At 41.8% G+C, this 18320-nt stretch overlaps 1 protein-coding gene and 1 non-coding gene across 2 annotated transcripts in view; both read right to left on the reverse strand.

Moving 5' to 3' along the window:
• LOC125150132 (phospholipid-transporting ATPase FetA-like) overlaps positions 1–18320 on the reverse strand; it is a 100384-nt gene that overhangs the window by 1448 nt on the left and 80616 nt on the right. Inside the window, exons 16-27 of the mRNA XM_047829532.1 lie at positions 18107–18272; positions 15412–15600; positions 14601–14716; positions 10648–10812; positions 8880–8991; positions 7361–7466; positions 6839–6983; positions 6120–6303; positions 3673–3896; positions 2265–2348; positions 670–915; positions 342–480 (exon numbers count right to left, since the gene is read on the reverse strand). Of these exons, the coding sequence (XP_047685488.1) occupies positions 342–480; positions 670–915; positions 2265–2348; positions 3673–3896; positions 6120–6303; positions 6839–6983; positions 7361–7466; positions 8880–8991; positions 10648–10812; positions 14601–14716; positions 15412–15600; positions 18107–18272 (1876 nt within the window). The remainder of the gene's footprint in view (positions 1–341; positions 481–669; positions 916–2264; positions 2349–3672; positions 3897–6119; positions 6304–6838; positions 6984–7360; positions 7467–8879; positions 8992–10647; positions 10813–14600; positions 14717–15411; positions 15601–18106; positions 18273–18320) is intronic.
• Positions 7724–7826, reverse strand: LOC125151011 (U6 spliceosomal RNA). The gene has a single exon (XR_007146575.1). It is a non-coding gene; the product is annotated as a U6 spliceosomal RNA (small nuclear RNA).

Genomic DNA, 18320 nt, shown 5'->3' on the forward strand with positions numbered 1-18320 from the left:
GGGAACCAGGAGAGCTAGATTTGAATAATTTTTAAAAACCTGCAGTCTCTAAAATGGTGCTAATAATTCTTGCTCTTTGTACCTCATAGGATGCTTACAAAAATCAAGTTAGGTAAGAAATTTGAAAATATCTCAGAAAATCTAACAGGGTAAAATATTCCCTCAGCTAGATTTTGCATCCTTTTAGGGCAGAGACCATGTCTTATTCATATCTATATCCACAGAACCTAGCACATAGTAATATGTGCTCAGTGAACATTTATTAAACAAATGTATTTGATTCACACTCCTCAACCCTACCCCCAACCTCCTTGCCACATACTGGGTGGGCATAGCCTTACCTAGGAATTGGAAGAGGTTGGGGAACATTAAGCACAAGCCATCACTGTACAGGAAGAATAAGATGCAAAAGTAGAAACCCAGGCTACCCCAGGTGAAGATGTGGCTTATCATTGTCCAGTAGGTTGTCTCCAAGGCAATCTGAAAAGCACCCTCTTATGTGCAATACTCTACAATCTGGGGCATATCGGCCACCTCCCTTCTCCAGTCCCGTAATGGAGGATGATCACTTCCCACCTTCCCTCCCTCCTTCTTCTTTCCCTTTCTTCCAGACAGGCTCCCCACCCAATCCCCTCCCTACCACCCCCCACCCCCCAACACTGGCCACACCTGCATTGTGACCACCCAGAGCAAGGAGGTCTGCACTATCAGGGAGAAGGACTGGTAGTCGGAGATTTCTTTCCCATCACTGCGCACTGAGTTGTAAATGGTCCCCATAGGGATAAAGAACAGGACGAAGGAACTGTAGATCCCATGCACTAAACACTTCACAAATTCCTTCTTGTTGAAATAGAGGTTGTGCTGTCCTGGCTCATACAGCTCTGGGAAGCGTAGACTCCATGTTTCATTCACGTCCTGGAAGCACCAGAGGGTAAGGAGGAAGGCTCAGGGTCTCTCCATAGAAGTTCCCATCTCCATCAGAGTAGAAGCTTCTCCCCCTCACTGAGTCTGCTGCCAGGCTGCCTAGGAGCTTCCTCATGGATTACTTGAGAAGTGGAACCAGAGAACAGAGCAGTGACCACAGACCCTTCGTGAAGTCCCATACTCTAGGCAAGGATCTAGGTAGTTAAAGAAAGCTAAGAGAAGTTCAAGATGGTGGTAAGGACCTGGAAGCAGTTAGGATTGCAGAGTTAAGGGGGTAATTAGGGTTGGGGTAGCTGGAAGGGAGGACAGGAGCTTGGGATGGGGGGCAGTTGGGACATGAGTCCCCAGTTTTAAGTGATCCCTTAGTTGAATATTTTTTATCAAGAGCCAGTAAAAGGAGAGGGGGAAGCCAGTGGGGACCAGTTAGTCCCATGGAGGTATCCATGTTCTGTGATGCTCCTCCCATTCCTATAGTGACTGGTGAACTCAGGTGACAGGATTCTATATATGGACGCCATTGGATCTTCTTCATCTCCTAAATCTGAAACTTTGAATAACAAAGCTTGGGGCTTGTTTTTGAGAGGTTTTGGGTCCCTAGAATTAGCCAGATTAGTTGAAGCTAGATTGGACACAACTCATCCCTCTAGTTGCTCTGAGGCTAGCAGCTACTTCATGGAGAATTTTCCTTCCTACCCTGATGGAGACCAGGAACCATGATCCCATGATGTCCTCTTTTGGCTATTTTATTCCTCTTTGGAGGCTTCTATTCTATTCATTGTGCCCAAGACTGGAGGTTGGGGTAGAAAAGGAGGGAGAGGTATGGTACCAGGACCCCAATGCCCAGGAAATTTCTGACAGGGATAGATGGTATCCCATAGGCTGACTCCCTAGGACTCAAAATATCATACCCACATTCCCATCCGTGGCCTTTAGGACTCTCACCTAGGCCACCTTGCATTGGCTTATCTTATTATCTCTGTATGGGTCTCTCCTTTCTTGAAGCCCCTTGCTTTACCTAGTCCTGCCCTAATAACTCTATATCCTTTCACTACTGTTATGCACACTCAATTTACTATAAGACACAATTTCCATGTATCTCTATAAAGATAAAATTGAACACAGGAAAACTTGGATTTATAAAACTAATAATTATTTCTGGGGAGAAGGATTCTTTATCTTATGATACCTCTTCAGGTGATGAGTTCCCTTCCTCGCCCTAGAAATTACATTTATAATTGACTTTGTAGAACTCAGCTCTTTTTGTCCTCCCCACTCTTGGGAACATTCCTCAAGGGCCTAGGGGCTTTATCCCTGACTAAGAGGCTTGCTGCTGGTCTTACCTGGTCAAACAGACTCAAGCCCAGGACAGGGAGGGAGGTGTAGACAAGGTTGTAGAAAGTGATAAACCAGGTATCATAAACAGTCTAGAAGAATACCAAGGAGATTTCTTAGATTCCTCTCTTTTCCAAAATCCCAGCTCTACCTCCCAGGTTCAAGAGAGCCCCATTTGCCCCCCAACTACCTAGCACTATACTAACCTAAAGCAGGATTTGGATTTCGGAAATCTGACAGAGAAGGGTGACCCCAATCTCTATTTGGTCATACTCTATTTAGAACCCTGGGTCTCAGGCTGGGCAAGGCCATATCAAGTTTGGTTGTGGCCAACCCTACAAGGTTAATTGGATCAACCCTACTGCCATGACCTGAACGATCCATGCCTGCACAGAAAAGATCCCAAGTGCCTGCTAGGGAATGCTAGCTGGATCCCTGCACTCTCAGGCATATAAGCCTCTGGCGTCTTTTTATCTGATTTATGGCGTTCAGTAGCTTCTATTACACTGGACACTTTCTAACACTAGCAAGTAGAATAGTCCAATGACCCTCCCCCAGCTGGGTGGTCCATCCTGGGGCCTAGAGAGGGCTCCTTTACTAGCCACAAGAGGTCAGCAAAACACATACATACACACACACCTCTCAGAAACTAGAATGGCTTTGCTAGACACTGGGGGTATACAAGTCTACTACTTTCAGCTGACCAGTCTGTTTCCCTCAGAGCCCAAGGTAACAAAGGTGGTAGAGATCTCCCAAGATAATCATTCCTGAGGTTATTTTTCTTGGGAATCCTTGAGAACCCTGAAAAACTTCTCATAGGAAAATGGATTCCTTGTAGAACATAAACATCCAGGTGTCACTTTTCCCCACTACTGTGGGGGAGATTTAATACTCAAATGTGAAATTAATTCATTAGAGCAACAACAATTCATGTCTGGGGCAGGCAAAAGGGGGATCGTGGTGGGGAAGTAGAAGTAAAGGGAAGCTGTGTTTTGAAGTATGGCTACAGGTAAACCCCATAGTCACCCTGTCTGGCAAGTCTTTGAGGCTTAGCCTGTTCCATAAAGATTACTTTGGATGATTAAAAAAAACCCTCCAAGATCCAAGCATTTCCCCATATTATCTATGTTTGGAAACTATGTCTCCATGTAAGGTCAACGTTGAAAATATCTTACAGGAGAGTTTTGAAGGTGAAGTCCAAGTCAGAGCTAAGCCAGAAAAGTTAGGGTATGGAAATATAAGTTTAAGTGTTAAGGTTAGTAGATGGGATCACCATGGATAAGGAACTTTATGGATGGATGGTAGCATATCATACATTGGTCTCCAGAGAAGAAAAAGGGTCTGAGCTGGCTAAAGTGGAAGGTGAGTAGAGAAGACCCAGCTGACCAGAGTGGCGAATACCACCTGACCTCCTACCTGTGCAGAGAACCCGCTGAAGAAGGCATACCAGAAATGCACCAGGGTGAAAGCAAAATTTTTGTAAAAGAAGTAGCTGAGAAACTTGCACATGCGATTATAGGACCAGCGGCCATGGACCAAGAGTAGACGCTGAAGATAGTGGAACTGGGAGAAGGCATAGTCGCTGTTGAGCATGGCTTGCATTCCCTCCTGGCCGCTGATGCCAACCCCAATGTGGGCAGCTGCAAAGAAATCCCAGAAGCTTCTCAGCCACAGAGCTTGTCAGTTGGGCTACCAGCCTGGGAAGTGTAAAAGAAAGTCTGAGATCATGTTGTACAAATCCCTTATTTTACATTTGGAAAACACTGTTAGGCCCAGCTCAAAATGGCACTTAGTGGAGCCTTTTTCTCTTGAGTGGATTGCCCTTTTCCTTTAGTGGATTGTCAGAAAATAGCCCTTTCATCTACACTTTGTTTTGGATGCTGCCACTCAAGAATGCCTGGCATGGCTAGTACTAGAAAGCTCTCCTGGATGGTCTTTGTACCTCCTACAGCCATCTGGGCTCTTTCCTGCTGTCCAGATGCTGAGGTAAAAATTTCTTGTTATCAATAAAAACCACACTCAGATATCACCTCATGCCAGTCAGAGTGGCCAAAATGAACAAATCAGGAGACTATAGATGCTGGAGAGGATGTGGAGAAACGGGAACCCTCTTGCACTGTTGGTGGGAATGCAAACTGGTGCAGCCGCTTGGGAAAACAGTGTGGAGGTTCCTCAAAAAATTAAAAATAGACCTACCCTATGACCCAGCAGTAGCACTGCTAGGAATTTACCCAAGGGATACAGTAGTACTGATGCATAGGGGCACTTGTACCCCAATGTTTATAGCAGCACTCTCAACAATAGCCTAATTGTGGAAAAAGCCTAAATGTCCATCGACTGATGAATGGTTAAAGAAATTGTGGTTTATATACACAATGGAGTACTACATGGCAATGAGAAAGAATGAAATATGGCCCTTTGTAGCAACATGGATGGAACTGGAGAGTGTTATGCTAAGTGAAATAAGCCATACAGAGAAAGACAGATACCATATGTTTTCACTCTTATGTGGATCCTGAGAAACTTAACAGAAACCCATGGGGGAGGGGAAGGAAAAAAAAAAGAGGTTAGAGTGGGAGAGAGCCAAAGCATAAGAGACTTAAAAACTGAGAATAAACTGAGGGTTGATGGGGGGTGGGAGGGAAGGGAGGGTAGGTGATGGGCATTGAAGAGGGCATCTTTTGGGATGAGCACTGGGTGTTGTATGGAAACCAATTTGACAATAAATTTCATATATTGAAAAAAATTTTTCTTATCACTTAAAGCCATTTACATCAGTTGAAGATGCAGCATGGATGTCAATCTAACATAATATTTAATTACCTAAGTTTATTTAAGGAGCTAAAATCCACCTGTTAGGAGGAAATAATGATGTACATACTTTGTTAGTGAGTAGCAAATTCTTTAGGAGGCTTAATATGACTTTTTCTGGATAAAACAAGGATTAGGATTGATGGAAAATGAGACTGAAGTGCCTAAAAATTTTAATTAGTCTACTTAGTGTAGGGTAAACTCACTGATCTTCTGGTATATACCTACTGTATTGCTTAATGGAATAATTGAAACCTCTAAGGCCCTAAAAATCAGAGGAGTTCTAGAAAGTGGGGAAGAGCACAAGAATACTTTCTAGTATTAAAGCCGAGGCTAGAATGTCTGCTAGTGTTTCCTGGATGGGGAGAAAGGTTGGACTAGAGGATCTCTAGGTATTGTCCATATCTCAGAGAACCACAAGTTGCTGGAAGCCAACAACATTCAGCTGAAATTAAAACCAGTTTCAGTCATTTGCTTTTATTGGTCCAAGGCCTCAGTAAGTCTGCTATTCTTCTTCAGCCAGGGGAGTCAGAGCAAGTTCTTGCAAACACTGCTTCAGGGAAGAAGAGATCCCTGCATTGTGCCTCACAGCTAATTCCTCGGTTGGGCAGTCCTGTCTTCTGCCTAACATTGCTCAGGCCTACAGCCTTCAAAAACAGAACAGATTGTGACTCCTGCCCAGGGGTTCTTCATGTAGCCTTTGATGCCATCTTGGAAAGATGGTGTGGTAGTTGCACAACCTGTTGTTCTGTGAATATATGCGTATGTTCTTGTGGGAACCATGTGTATTTGTGTGTGTGTGTGTATGTGTCAGTGCATGAATCTGAATGTTTGTGCATGTCTGCATATGGACTGATATATGCATGTGTAAATAAGTGGGAGCGTAGGTATAGAGGAGGAAGAATGAAGTTGCAAAACATTATAAATGTACAATACATATGATATGCAGGATTGTGAACCAAGAACACAGTGCCACCGAAGTCAGTTTTGTCCCTGGAGGAAGGAAAGGGCAAGCCCATGGTTGAAGGTTACTGCCCCCAACCCTCACATGCCTTTGATCATGCTGACATCATTGGCCCCATCCCCGATGGCCAGTGTCACCACCTTCTTGTACCTCTTCACCATCTCTACCACCTGGGCCTTCTGAAGGGGTGTCATCCGGCAGCAGATAACTCCCTTGCACATGCACGCTGTTCGCACCAGCTCCAACTCCAGGTTCCCTTCCAGAGCATAGGCCTGCAGCATCAGAACAAACCCACATTTCAGGTTGCCCAAAAAGGCTCTCAGGACAGGACCTTTCTAGGCTCTTCCCCATCTCCATACTCTCCTGTATTACTTAGGTCAGGCATAGAGGCTCCTAGGTGCTCCATTCCCAAGGGAGACAAGTGCCCAAGTCAGTTCTAGGCATCCTCACAACTGACACAGCCTCCAATTGGAAACCAGTCAGCCCAGTTGACTGGGCTATAAGGCCAAGTGACATTTTTGGAGGACTTGTTTCTGTTTGCTTCCCACTTGCCCCTAAATGACAGGTCACATCAGTGGTGAAGAATTTGGATAAGGAAGGAATATGCCCTTAGCTTCTCTTTCCTTATTATTCTTGCCTGGAGAAGGATAGGGAAAGGTGTCTATCAGGAAAGGGCATCAAAAGAGAGGGGGAAAAGGGTGACTCATGAAACAGAGAAGTGGTCTTGAAATTTCCCTGAAGTGGGCTGGACCTAGGAGAAGAGTTCTTTGGGAGAACAGAACAGAGTTGTAGCTCTGTGTTGCCCACCAGACTGCAGCCATTGATGATCAAGCCATAGTTGCCATTGGGCACCTCCTCAGGTATTCTGAGAATTTGGGGCTTCGAGGTGAGGTAAATGTTTACTGGGTCTGATTCCAGTAGAGACTCAGGTTTCATCTTGTCCCTGGCTGACCTGAAAGCCAAGAATACTGGTTAATGTCTGACTGGAAGCCCCAGAGTTAGGAAGGAAAAAGTGTCCCAGAATGAAAGTGGGTAATGTGGATAGAGCCTCTACAAAGCAATAGCCAGAACCTCATACTTGACTACCTCCTGAGACCTGCCATTGCCTTAGGTCCTTGACCATCTACACACCACACACCACACTTCTCCAACCTCAGAACTCCAACTCCTTGAGCTGTAATGCTTCTTCACAAAATCATATAAAATATTTTAGGTTTTTTTGTTTTCCCCTTCTCCATTTCTTCTTTGTTACTTCTGGAGTGTGGGGGTCATACTAAATGAACTGTGGCAGTACATTCATCAGATGTACTCAGGTACATCTATCTGTACCTGAGTTCTTGCAGAACAGTCTCATTATTCTTGCCTTCCACGATAAACATCCCATCCATTTCTTCCTCAAATATGTTACAGGCATAGGCAATGTTCACAGCAGTCTCTACAGGGAAGGGTGAACACAGGTCACATTTTGTCTGTGACAGGGTCTTTACAAAAGTGTACACATACGTAGGCTCTAACAGTGGGCAACAGAGCCCATTTGTTCATGTTTGCCATGGATGCAGTCAAAGTGTATCTTTCATGAGTCACTGGAGACCATATTCAAACACACAGGAGACTGTTTACCTAGTACAGACTTCTGAATAATTTATCAATAATTAGGATCATTCTGGCTTAGCCTTTCTTTTTTTCTCATTTTTTAATGTGGAATGCTTCATGAATTTGCCATCCTTGTGCAGGGACCATGCTAACGTTCTCTGTATCATTTCAATTTTAGCGTATGTGCTGCTGAAGCAAGCACCATTCTGGCTTAGTCTTTCAATAGATCTTTCCCTCATTTCTTAAAACAATTCCAAAGCGTATACACTTCTCCAAATAGTCAGGATGTACATCCCTGTGCCTGTGTTTATGCTAGATTTTATGGGGGACTGGGATGTTTTGGTTGTGGTCTTTTCTTTACATCAAGAAATCTGGAATTTGGAATAAATTCATACTAAGGAAAAAAATTTTCCAAAAAATAAATCCTGAACCCTGACTGCAAGCGATATCAAAATTCAGAGGAGAGATTGGAATTGTTATAGAAACTTTCCTGGAAAAAGACTTTGAGGGATGAGTAAGACTTATTTAGGTGAAGAAAAAAACATTTCAAATGGGAAAACAACTCAAACAGAGGCTCTAGAAAAGGAATTTGATTGTTTGGGACATACTAAAGACGATGGTCACTTCAAGTTGCAGTATATGTAAGTAGCAAGAAATTATCCAGATCTTGAAGGCCAGACAGTAGAGTCTGACTTTACCATGAGGAGTTCCTAAAGGTATCTGATCAGAGGAATAACATATAAAAGTAGTATATTTTAGTGAGATTAAACTGATCGTATGTAGGCTGTACTGAAATTAATAAGGACAAGAGACAGAAATCAGTTCAGAAGTTTTTGCAGAAGTTCAGAAGTACAGCAAACAGGGAACAAAGGCTGAATTAAGGTGGTCGCACAGTCAAGGGGATCTTCAGAAGATACGGTGGGACATGGTGAGAGAATGAATCTTTGGGACAACAAAGAGGGTGCAGTCAAAGATAACTCCAAAGTTTTTAGCTTGTGGGTTTCTGGATGACAGGGATCATGTCTGATTGAATCATCTCTGTTTCCTCAATGCTTAATACAGTATCCGGCATAAAGTATACTCTTAACAAACTATGTGCAAGACTGGGAGTAAAGATGTCCTGTAAGGACTTGGCCTGGGTTATAAGGTAATTATGAAATAAATGGCTAAGACAAAAAGAAAATACAAAATAATATAAAGAAATGGCTAAGGTGGGTAAGGAAGAGGATTGGTCAGGCCAGGACCTCCCCTTTACCTTGCTTATCTCCAGTTAAGACCCACATTTTAATTTGGGCTTTGTTCAGGGTGGCGACTGTCTCAGGTACTCCATCCTGCAGCTTGTCTTCAATGGCTGTGGCCCCTAACAGCTTTGAACAGAGATAGCAGTGAGTGAGGAAAAAGGAGAGCATCACAGCATTTAGCTCTACCCAACAACTCAACTGGCACCTCATCACATTCTTATTAAGTTGTCTCTGTCCTGGCATGAGGATCCAGATAGTATAAAATTCAGCACACTCTGCTTCTCAACAGATTTAGCTTTTCAAACACATAAATCAAATTTAAAACCAGAATATTAGGGATCAAAGAGGGAAAAGACTTTCCCAAGTCATACATGAAGCTGTGTGCCACTTCTAAACCATCTGTTTCTCAACACACTTTCCATTCTCTCTTGCTTCACAGCATACTTCCTGGCTTGCAGGGTTGGCCACAGGGCTGGGCACCAGGACTCAGTCTGAGGAACTGACAGATGGACAAACTACTGGCTGATTTCTGCTAGGCCTCCAGAAGGACAGAGTAGAGGTACTAACCTAACAACTGATTATGGAAGGAGATTTGTAAGCTTTGGGATCTCTGTGTTTTCTCATTTGGTATCAATAGTTTCTCTTTTTATAGCAGAGCCAACCTGTATCATTCTGGTAAAAAATACTTTGGGATCACCCTTAACTTCTCTTTCTTTCATATTATAATCTAATCCATTAGCAAATCCTGTTGGCCCTACCTTTTAAAAAATGTACAAAATTCGACCGCTCCTCACCACTTCCACTACTTCTACCTAGTCCAAGCTATCATCATCTCTCACCTGTACTATTCCAACTACCTTCTAATTGGTCTCCCTTGGTCTATGATTGCTCCCCTATAGTATAATCTCAACACAGCAGTCAGAGTGATTGTTTTGAAAGCTATCGCATCACTTCATTGGTTGAACTCTTCAATGGCTTTCCATATCTCATTATAAGTCCTTACACTGGCTTATGAGGGCACTCTACTACTTCCCTGTCTCACGTCCTTTTATTCTCTCCTCCTCACTTAAACTGTACCAGCCAGACTAACTGCACCTTGCTGTTCAACTAACAAGTTAGGCCTGCTCCTATTTCAGGGCTTTCACTCATGCCATTCCCTCTGTCTGGAAAGCTAATCCCCCAGAGATCTGCTTGGCTTGCCACCTTCTTCACGTCTCTGCTCAGACTAAACAACCTATTTAAAATAGCAACTATGTCTTGCCCTCTCCAAGACATACATGCATATGCTGATACTCCCTAGCTTTATTTTCTCCAACAGCACTTTCATTATCTGACATACTACATATGTCACTTTTTTGTCTGTTTTGTCTGCCACTACATGCTCAGGGCTTAAAACAATGCCTGACACATAGAAGGCACTTAATAAATACGTTGAATGAATGAATGAATGAATGAATGAATGAATATTTTGTCTTGATTATTCCATCAATTAGTTGTGGATTATCTAATTTGTGCATTATTCAGATCCTCATTTCTCCCAGATTACTTAGTTTCTGTGAGCAGCTTTGGGATAAGATAAAATTTATAACTAGTGTTTTCCCCCTATTATTTACAGGGGGAAAGATTTAGGACATCCCGAATCAGCTTGGATTCCAGTATCCTGTATCTAGAGAAGCTCGAACCTATTGATCTGCTGGAAGCCACTCTCAGAGATCTTGCTCACTCTGCTGAGTGCCACCCCCAATTCTGCCCCCAATATGTCCCTGGCTTCCTCACACCAACCATCAAATCTTTTTCAATCTCTTCATAGACATTTGACATTTTATGTTCCCGATTCTCCAAAGACAGGCAGGCTTCACTGTGCTTCTTGCTCCAGGCCTGGAAGAATGAGTTATCCAGTTCTCGGTAGGCCACCATCAGGGTGCGGAGGCCTTCAATGGCAAAATCCTGGAAGACATGTGTGTGCACTGAATAGGCCTGGACTGGGTTAGGGCTGAGTTTAGAGATTGGCAGACTGATCCCACTGGCCCATCTGCCTGCAAAATAGGGCTTAATAGTTAGTACCATAGTGCTAGTACCTAGCCTAACCAGAAAACAACTGTTGAGCTTTCTCAGCAAAATGTCCTAAAGACATTTCTTTCTGGGGCAAGGAGGAAAGAAAGAAAGAAAGAAAGAAAGAAAGAAAGAAAGAAAGAAAGAAAGAAAGAAAGAAAGAAAGAAAGAAAGGAGGGAGGGAGGGAGGGAGGGAAGGAAGGAAGGAAGAAAGGAAGAAAAGAAAGAACTTCTGAAATGTAGAACATTCTTTTACCTGTAGTTAATTTGCTGTGTGACCCTGCGAGAAATGAAGCCTTCTAGATTTATTTGTTGTAAAATTGGGATAATAATTCACTGCTTACAGAGAAGATTATGATGTCTATAATATGAGAATGGAGTAATAAAGTGAAAAGGAGTTGTTATAAAAAATAATCAAAGGAGTTACTGTTTTTCACAAGCATACATTCATTTTATTTCCCTGTTTTCCTGCCTTCCTTCAAGCATCCAATGGGTACCTCAAAAGCATACACGCTTGTGTATTTGTCTACAGCTGACTAGCTCAGTTGATTAACCACAGCCAGCAGTGTTAATGAGGCCACTGATGAATGCTCTCTGGCTGAGTTAGCATCTTTTTGCTCCATGGCCACTGATATATCCTAACTAACCATGGCTAACTATCTTGCAAAGTATACTCTTGGTCATAGGAGGTGTGGGTGAAGAGTATGGGTAGTTTAGGGCAGAACTCATATCCAACTAAGGATGGGTTAGAAACAGATTTTATGGGGGTGCTTGGGTGGCTCAGTCAGTTAAGCATCTGACTTTGGCTCAGGTCATGATCTCATGGTTCATGAGTTTGAGCCCCGCATTGGGCTCTCGGCTATCAGCACAGAGTCTGCTTCAGATCCTGTGTCTCCCTCTCTCTCTGCCCCTTCCTTGTTCGCAGGTACATGCTTTCTTTCTCTCTCAAAAAGAAACAAACATTTTAAAAAAGCAGACTTTACATACTGAGAATTGCACACGAATAACAATTTTACATGATCGCTGTCATGAGTTTCAAAATAATTCACTTTGGCATTATAAGAGCAAAGAGAGAAAGAATTTATCATCCTGATATTCTGCTCTTACTTCTGAATGTTTAACATTAGCTGTCAGGTGAAATTAACATAAAACAATATATGTATGGAATGCCATCTCTAAAACCACTGTACTGTGAGCAGATGAAGCTATGAAAAAGAAGCCTGAGGGGCGCCTGGGTGGCGCAGTCGGTTAAGCGTCCGACTTCAGCCAGGTCACGATCTCGCGGTCTGTGAGTTCGAGCCCCGCGTCAGGCTCTGGGCTGATGGCTCAGAGCCTGGAGCCTGTTTCCGATTCTGTGTCTCCCTCTCTCTCTTCCCCTCCCCTGTTCATGCTCTGTCTCTCTCTGTCCCAAAAATAAATAAACGTTGAAAAAAAAAAAAAAAAAAAAAGAAGCCCGAGAGATCTCAGAGACTTTCTTAAGAAGGAAGAGATATGGCAGAAACTGATCTTGCATAGGATACTGAAGGAGGTCTTATAAGCTTAACAATACACTGACAGATTCTTAATCCATTTGATAACAATATAGCATATTGCGTTAAAGTTCTTTCTTACTTACCCCTTACTTGTGTTATTTTCTTTTCTATCATGGTGAACAAACTAGGGCCCTGGGGCCAAATCCTGACTGTCTCTTGTTTTTGTATGACCTGTTTGCAGATTCCTGTATTAGAGCGCCTGGAACTGTGCTTTAGTAGGAGTGAGTTTTTGACTCTTGATTCCTGAATATAAGCTTCACTCTTACAAGTTTATCATCACTGGTTAACAGACTGTAGTGTAGTCAGGTGCCATATGGGTGTCTGTTAAGGTTGGTAGCAGGAAGCAGGTCAAAACATCTGAAACAATTCTATGATCATCTTTGGAGCTGGCCTGTGGAAATGCCCTCTGAGAAGATACTCTAATTCATGTGTTCTGGAAGGTTAAAGGATATGTTTTTCAGACTAGTCCATTTGTGGATGTATACTGTGGTCTCTGGGACACAGTATAGGACATAAGAGCTGTCTTGTGTGGGATACTTCATAGACTTTGTTTAAAACTTGAAATATAATGTATATATCATAAAATTCACCCCTTTATATAATTCAGTGGTTAAATATATTCATAAAGTTGTACAACCATCACTACTATCTAATTCTAGAACATTTTCATTTCTCGCAAAGGAAACCCTGTACCCATTAGCAGTCATTCCCATTCTCTTTCCCCCTGGCCCTTGGAACCACTAGTCTACATGCTTTTATAGATTTGCCTGTTCTGGACATTTCATGTAAATAAAATTACACAATATGTGGCCTTTTGTGACTTTGTGACTGGCTTCTTTCACTTAATATAATTTTTTAAAGGTTCATCTGCATGTATCAGTATGTCATTCTTTTTTGTAACAGTATTTGTTGTTTTGATATACTACATTTTATTTATCCATACATCCATGCCATCCATGATGGACATATGGGTTGTTTCTACTTTTTTCTATTATAGATAATGCTACTGTAAACATATGTGTACAAGTTTTTGGGTGGATGTGTCTATTCATTTCTCTTGGGAATAAACCTCGGAGTGGAATTGCTGGGTGATACGATAACTCTATGCTTAACTTTTTCAACAACTGCCAGATTGTTTTCTAAAATGGCTGCATCATTTTACGTTCCCATCAGCAATGTATGAAGGTTATAATTTCTCTATATCTTTGTCAGTACTTATTATTATCTGATCATCTAGCTATCCCAGTGGTGTGAAGTAGTATCTTGAGGTTTTTATTTGCATTGCCCTAAAGGCTAATGAAATTGAATATCTTTTCATGTGTTTATTGACTTACGTGTTCTCTGACTTCTGATTATGTGTTAATGTAGGGACAAGACAAAATGGATTAATAAAATAGCATTTTCTCCAATCTATTTTTTCTTTAAAATATTTTTTTTTCTGATCTCTCCCTCTCCCATCCCATACCCTGTCCTATTCCCCCAACCCTTAATATATCTGGGTTTATGAGTAGAAATTCTGGAGAGTATAGATCTGTTTTTTCTTTCTAGTGCCAGAAGGAGCCACTCCCTCTCTAAGATACACCTCAAATCCTAGAAGGTGGAAGTGGGGTGGGGTAGGTAAGTGGTATACTTGGGGATTCTAATCCTATGATAACAGAGGATAGTGGCAAACAACAGTCCCCTAAACAGCCCAGGCCCAGTGCTTTCTGCTCCATACCTTCAAAACTGTGTGTTCTCACCATGGTTGGTGAGGTAGGGCCTCCCATATTAGCATGTCCTATTCTGAAGCAAATTCTAGGTCTGACCATGGGACCTCCGAAACCAGGAATTACAGAGAGAACCATTTTGATTGTAGGAAGTGCTCCCACAGATACAATCCTCATCACGCCCAGTCATGCCCCTGAGATCCTGTGCTATCTAAATTCTTGACACAGAAGTTGGCAATGGAGTCTGTAGGAATACCACAGAATGAAGTAGTTTTTATTCTTCCATCAATTAAAGAGACACAGATACTAATATCTTATACTAATATACTAATGTTATTAAGATACTAATATAAGTAACACACAGACACAAGGACATATATGTGGACGCATATCCGCATACAAAGAACCACCCACAGTTTCCTTCCTGGGCAACCTAAACACTTACATCTAAATGTTCCATGGTCACATCTCTGAGGAACCTACAGGATGGATGGAGCAGCTGACAGAGGATGGTGTCTGCACCCTTGCAAAACAACATTACTCGATCTTCAGGTGTCCTCACTAAGGATAAACAAGAAGAGTAATCACATAGGCCCATTGTTACAAGAACTTGTCTGGGCCACTGAGGGATGGCATGAGGCTGTTCCCATGACATTTATTTCTGATCCTTTAGGGGGCTAAGCACTCAGTGAGCAGTCACAGAGGATAAATAATGCCGTAAGGGCCAGTGAGGGTGGAAGGAGACCTTATGGAACCAGTTCTTCCATGGGTTCCTGTGTTCCATGGGTTCTTGTGGAAGACTCTGATTCAGAATCACATTTAGCTTCTCACATTTAGGTTCTAGACCAAGGTCTGTACCTAGTAAGGACCAAGAGTGAAAAATGACCTTCTTCCTCTTCTGTCTGAGGCCAAAACTAATTGAGAGTAAGATAGTATGAATTTCCCTTATATTGTCTGCCCCCATCTCTTATTCCAAGGTCAGGCTTCATGGATTTATTCTCTGTTTTCATCTTGGCTTTGGGGGTTCAGACAAACCACTATCTAGGAACAAGTATATGGTAACAAGCTCTCAAAGAGAAATTATTTGGGTATGTGAGAAAGTAGGAATGGCTATGTGTTTGTATTTGAGGAACAGTACCTTTGAGAAGGCATGTGAGTGGGAGAAAACATTCGTGTGTAGATAAAAGAGAAAGTCAACATGTGAATGTGTATGAAAGACAAATAAGGGGAGAGGACTGACTAGAAGGGGCACCTACCAACAATAGACATCCTCTTGCGCACATTGCTGAAGTCCAAAATAGCCAGCAGTTGGTAGACTTTGGTCTCACCCATTTCAACTACTGCAATTGTCTCAGAGGTACGGTAATGGAACACAAAACCAAAGTTCCTGGCAGCAGTGACAAGGGCACCTTCATCTGGGGACTGAGCCTGGTAAACCAGCTTACCTGGTAGGAGAGAAGAGGGCAACAAGAGCCCGCAGAGATGTGCAAGTGAAGTCAACCCAGAAGTGACACCAAGGGACTTAAGTAAATATGGAGCCCAGACATCTTTCTTCAAACTTCCTCACAAGTTTGGCCCTAAAAGGCCAGATTGCATGACAGGTTTTTTTTTTTTTTCCTTTCCAATATTTTCAACTTATTTCACAGACCTGAATTGGTATTACAGAGGTACATGGTATATGCAATATACACAAATGAACAAACACAATTACTCTCTTATTTTAGTGGGTAAAGATGGGTCAGGAGCTTGTTAAAATGCAGGTTCCTGGGCCCTATTCAAGCTTACTGAATCCAGAATCACAAAATCTGGGAGGATGACCCAATAAATTGAATTTTTAACAAATCTCCTGGGTGAGTTTCAGGCAAGTGGTTCTGCATAAACTGCTTCTACATGAGACTGGCTACACTTTGATGGACACTCCTATAAGATAGGATAATAAGGATAGGATATATAGCATAGGATAATATGATTGATGATAATAAGATTGATGATGTAACAAACAATTAAAAAATACATGAGTATTGTCACCTTTGAAACTCTCACTTGGGGAAGGTAAATGACTTATTCTGGTGAATAAGTCTTTCAATCTCATATTACTCAAGACATTTCTGTATTTAATTTTTTTTACAGTAGAATAAAATAAAAATTTATTCTTTCCCATTTTGTCATTATAAGGTAATTTTAACTTATAGTTTTCAGTGTCCATAGTTGAAAAAATACTTTCCTAGATTGTGAAGAAACACTTCAGAAAATTAACAACAAAAACCCTTTCAGTCCTCAGTTGTAACATGTATTGTTTTTTTCTCATCACAAACTACTGAATTCTAGTAACTGCTTCAGATTATTTTGGTCCCAAAAAGAACTGGGCAAAAAACTGCACTGATCGATGCAAACACTTTAGCATCGAAAAATGTGTAACTCCTCTTTCAAAATATCACTACAACCTGAGGTATATTTTGGATTATTTCTCTTTGGAAGGTCAATTTGATTTTTTATTATTTTAAATGTTTATTTATTTTGAGAGAGAGAGTAAGGGAAGGGTAGAGAGAGAGGGAGACAGAGAATCTCAAGCAGCCTCCACACTGTCAGCATGGAGCTCACTGTGGGGCTTGAACTCATGAACCGTGAGCTCATAGCCTGAGCTGAAATCAAGAGCTGGAAGCTTAATCGACTGAGCTACCCAGGCGCCCCAGGCAATTTGATTTTTAAAAACAGTTATGCATCATCAGAGTCTTATACTTGTGGATAAGTCACACGGGACACATAATTTTAGGTCAGACATAAGATGTATCTATGAAACAGTAAGACTATTTTTCTTGTTTGTTTCCTACTTTGTCACGTAAGGCAATAAAAAATGACAAGTCCAAATATGCTTCAAATAATAGCAACTTGTTAGAATGCCAGGTCTGGAGATACCCGTGGTGGGATGGGATCTCACTGGGCCAAGAGAAATGAGATTTGGCTTCTTATCTTTGCCCTTCTTAACTATAGGATTTTAAGCAAGTCATATAATCTCTTTTAGCTTCAGTTTCCTTCTATAAAACTGGGGTAATTTTTCTCATTATGCTTACTTAAGAGGGCTGTTGTGAAGCTTGTGGAAGATAATATAAATGTAAGCAATTTGTAAAACTAAAGGTGTTACTGGGGCGCCTGGGTGGCTCAGTCAGTTGAGTGTCTGACTTTGGCTCACATCATGATCTCACAGCTCGTGGGTTCAGGCCGGGCATCAGGCTCTATGCTGACGGTTCTGAGCCTGGAGCCTGCTTTGGATTCTGTTTTTCCCTCTGTCTCTGCCCCTCCCCCACTCACACTCTGTCTCTCTCAAAATAAATAAACATTTAAAAAATATTCAAATATAAGGTGTTACTAAGGGTATTACGTTAAAGGTACGTTGTCTTAAAGGATATGATTTATTTGGTTGCCAAAATTCTTGTTTGTTACCAAAAAAATTCTTCATTTTTAATCAGTCATTTCTCATTCATTGTTTGTCAAAGAGGTTTGAGTAAATTCATGGGTGTCACAGTCATATTTGATTGTTAAAGAAACCAGGCTATGTGGGGATACCTTGAAATTATGAAGCAACAAGAGGACAACTCAACTCCTCCTTCAGGAAGTCTTGTTAGAGATAATGCGGCTGATCTTGGGGACAATTCAGATAGATTCTGTGACAGAACATTGTTGAATCTCAAGATTGGAAGCTCCCTAGATAGCATCATTTGACCCCTATCCAATGACTGAATCCTCTTTAAGACCAAGAGGCTGTCTTCTACTTGAATATCTCCAGTGATGAGAAGCTCACTACTTGTCTATCCATCCCATTGCTGGACAACACTCCCTATTAGGAAGTTCTTAGATTAAGCCATTATAAATGATATCAAACCAAACCCACCTGTAGCCATCCTAGGTTCTATGACATATTCTTAGTCCATGAGACCACAGGCCCCTCCTCACCTTCCACTTTCTCTTCTGACATCACGGTATGACACAATGAGAGTGAGAGAAAAAACAAGTGTACCCAGCGATCTCCCTTTTTCACTGCTTCTACCAAAGTCTTGTCATAAAATGAAAACTTAGGATCAGCCAGTTTGTTGTAGGAGAAGTCGACCTTTTCTGTTTCCTGGAACATAGAAGTCAGAACAAACTTCTTAGTAGCAGCCTGACACTT

This window comes from Prionailurus viverrinus, chromosome D4 (genome assembly GCF_022837055.1).
Source record: "Prionailurus viverrinus isolate Anna chromosome D4, UM_Priviv_1.0, whole genome shotgun sequence".
In the NCBI taxonomy this organism is placed as follows: domain Eukaryota; kingdom Metazoa; phylum Chordata; class Mammalia; order Carnivora; family Felidae; genus Prionailurus; species Prionailurus viverrinus.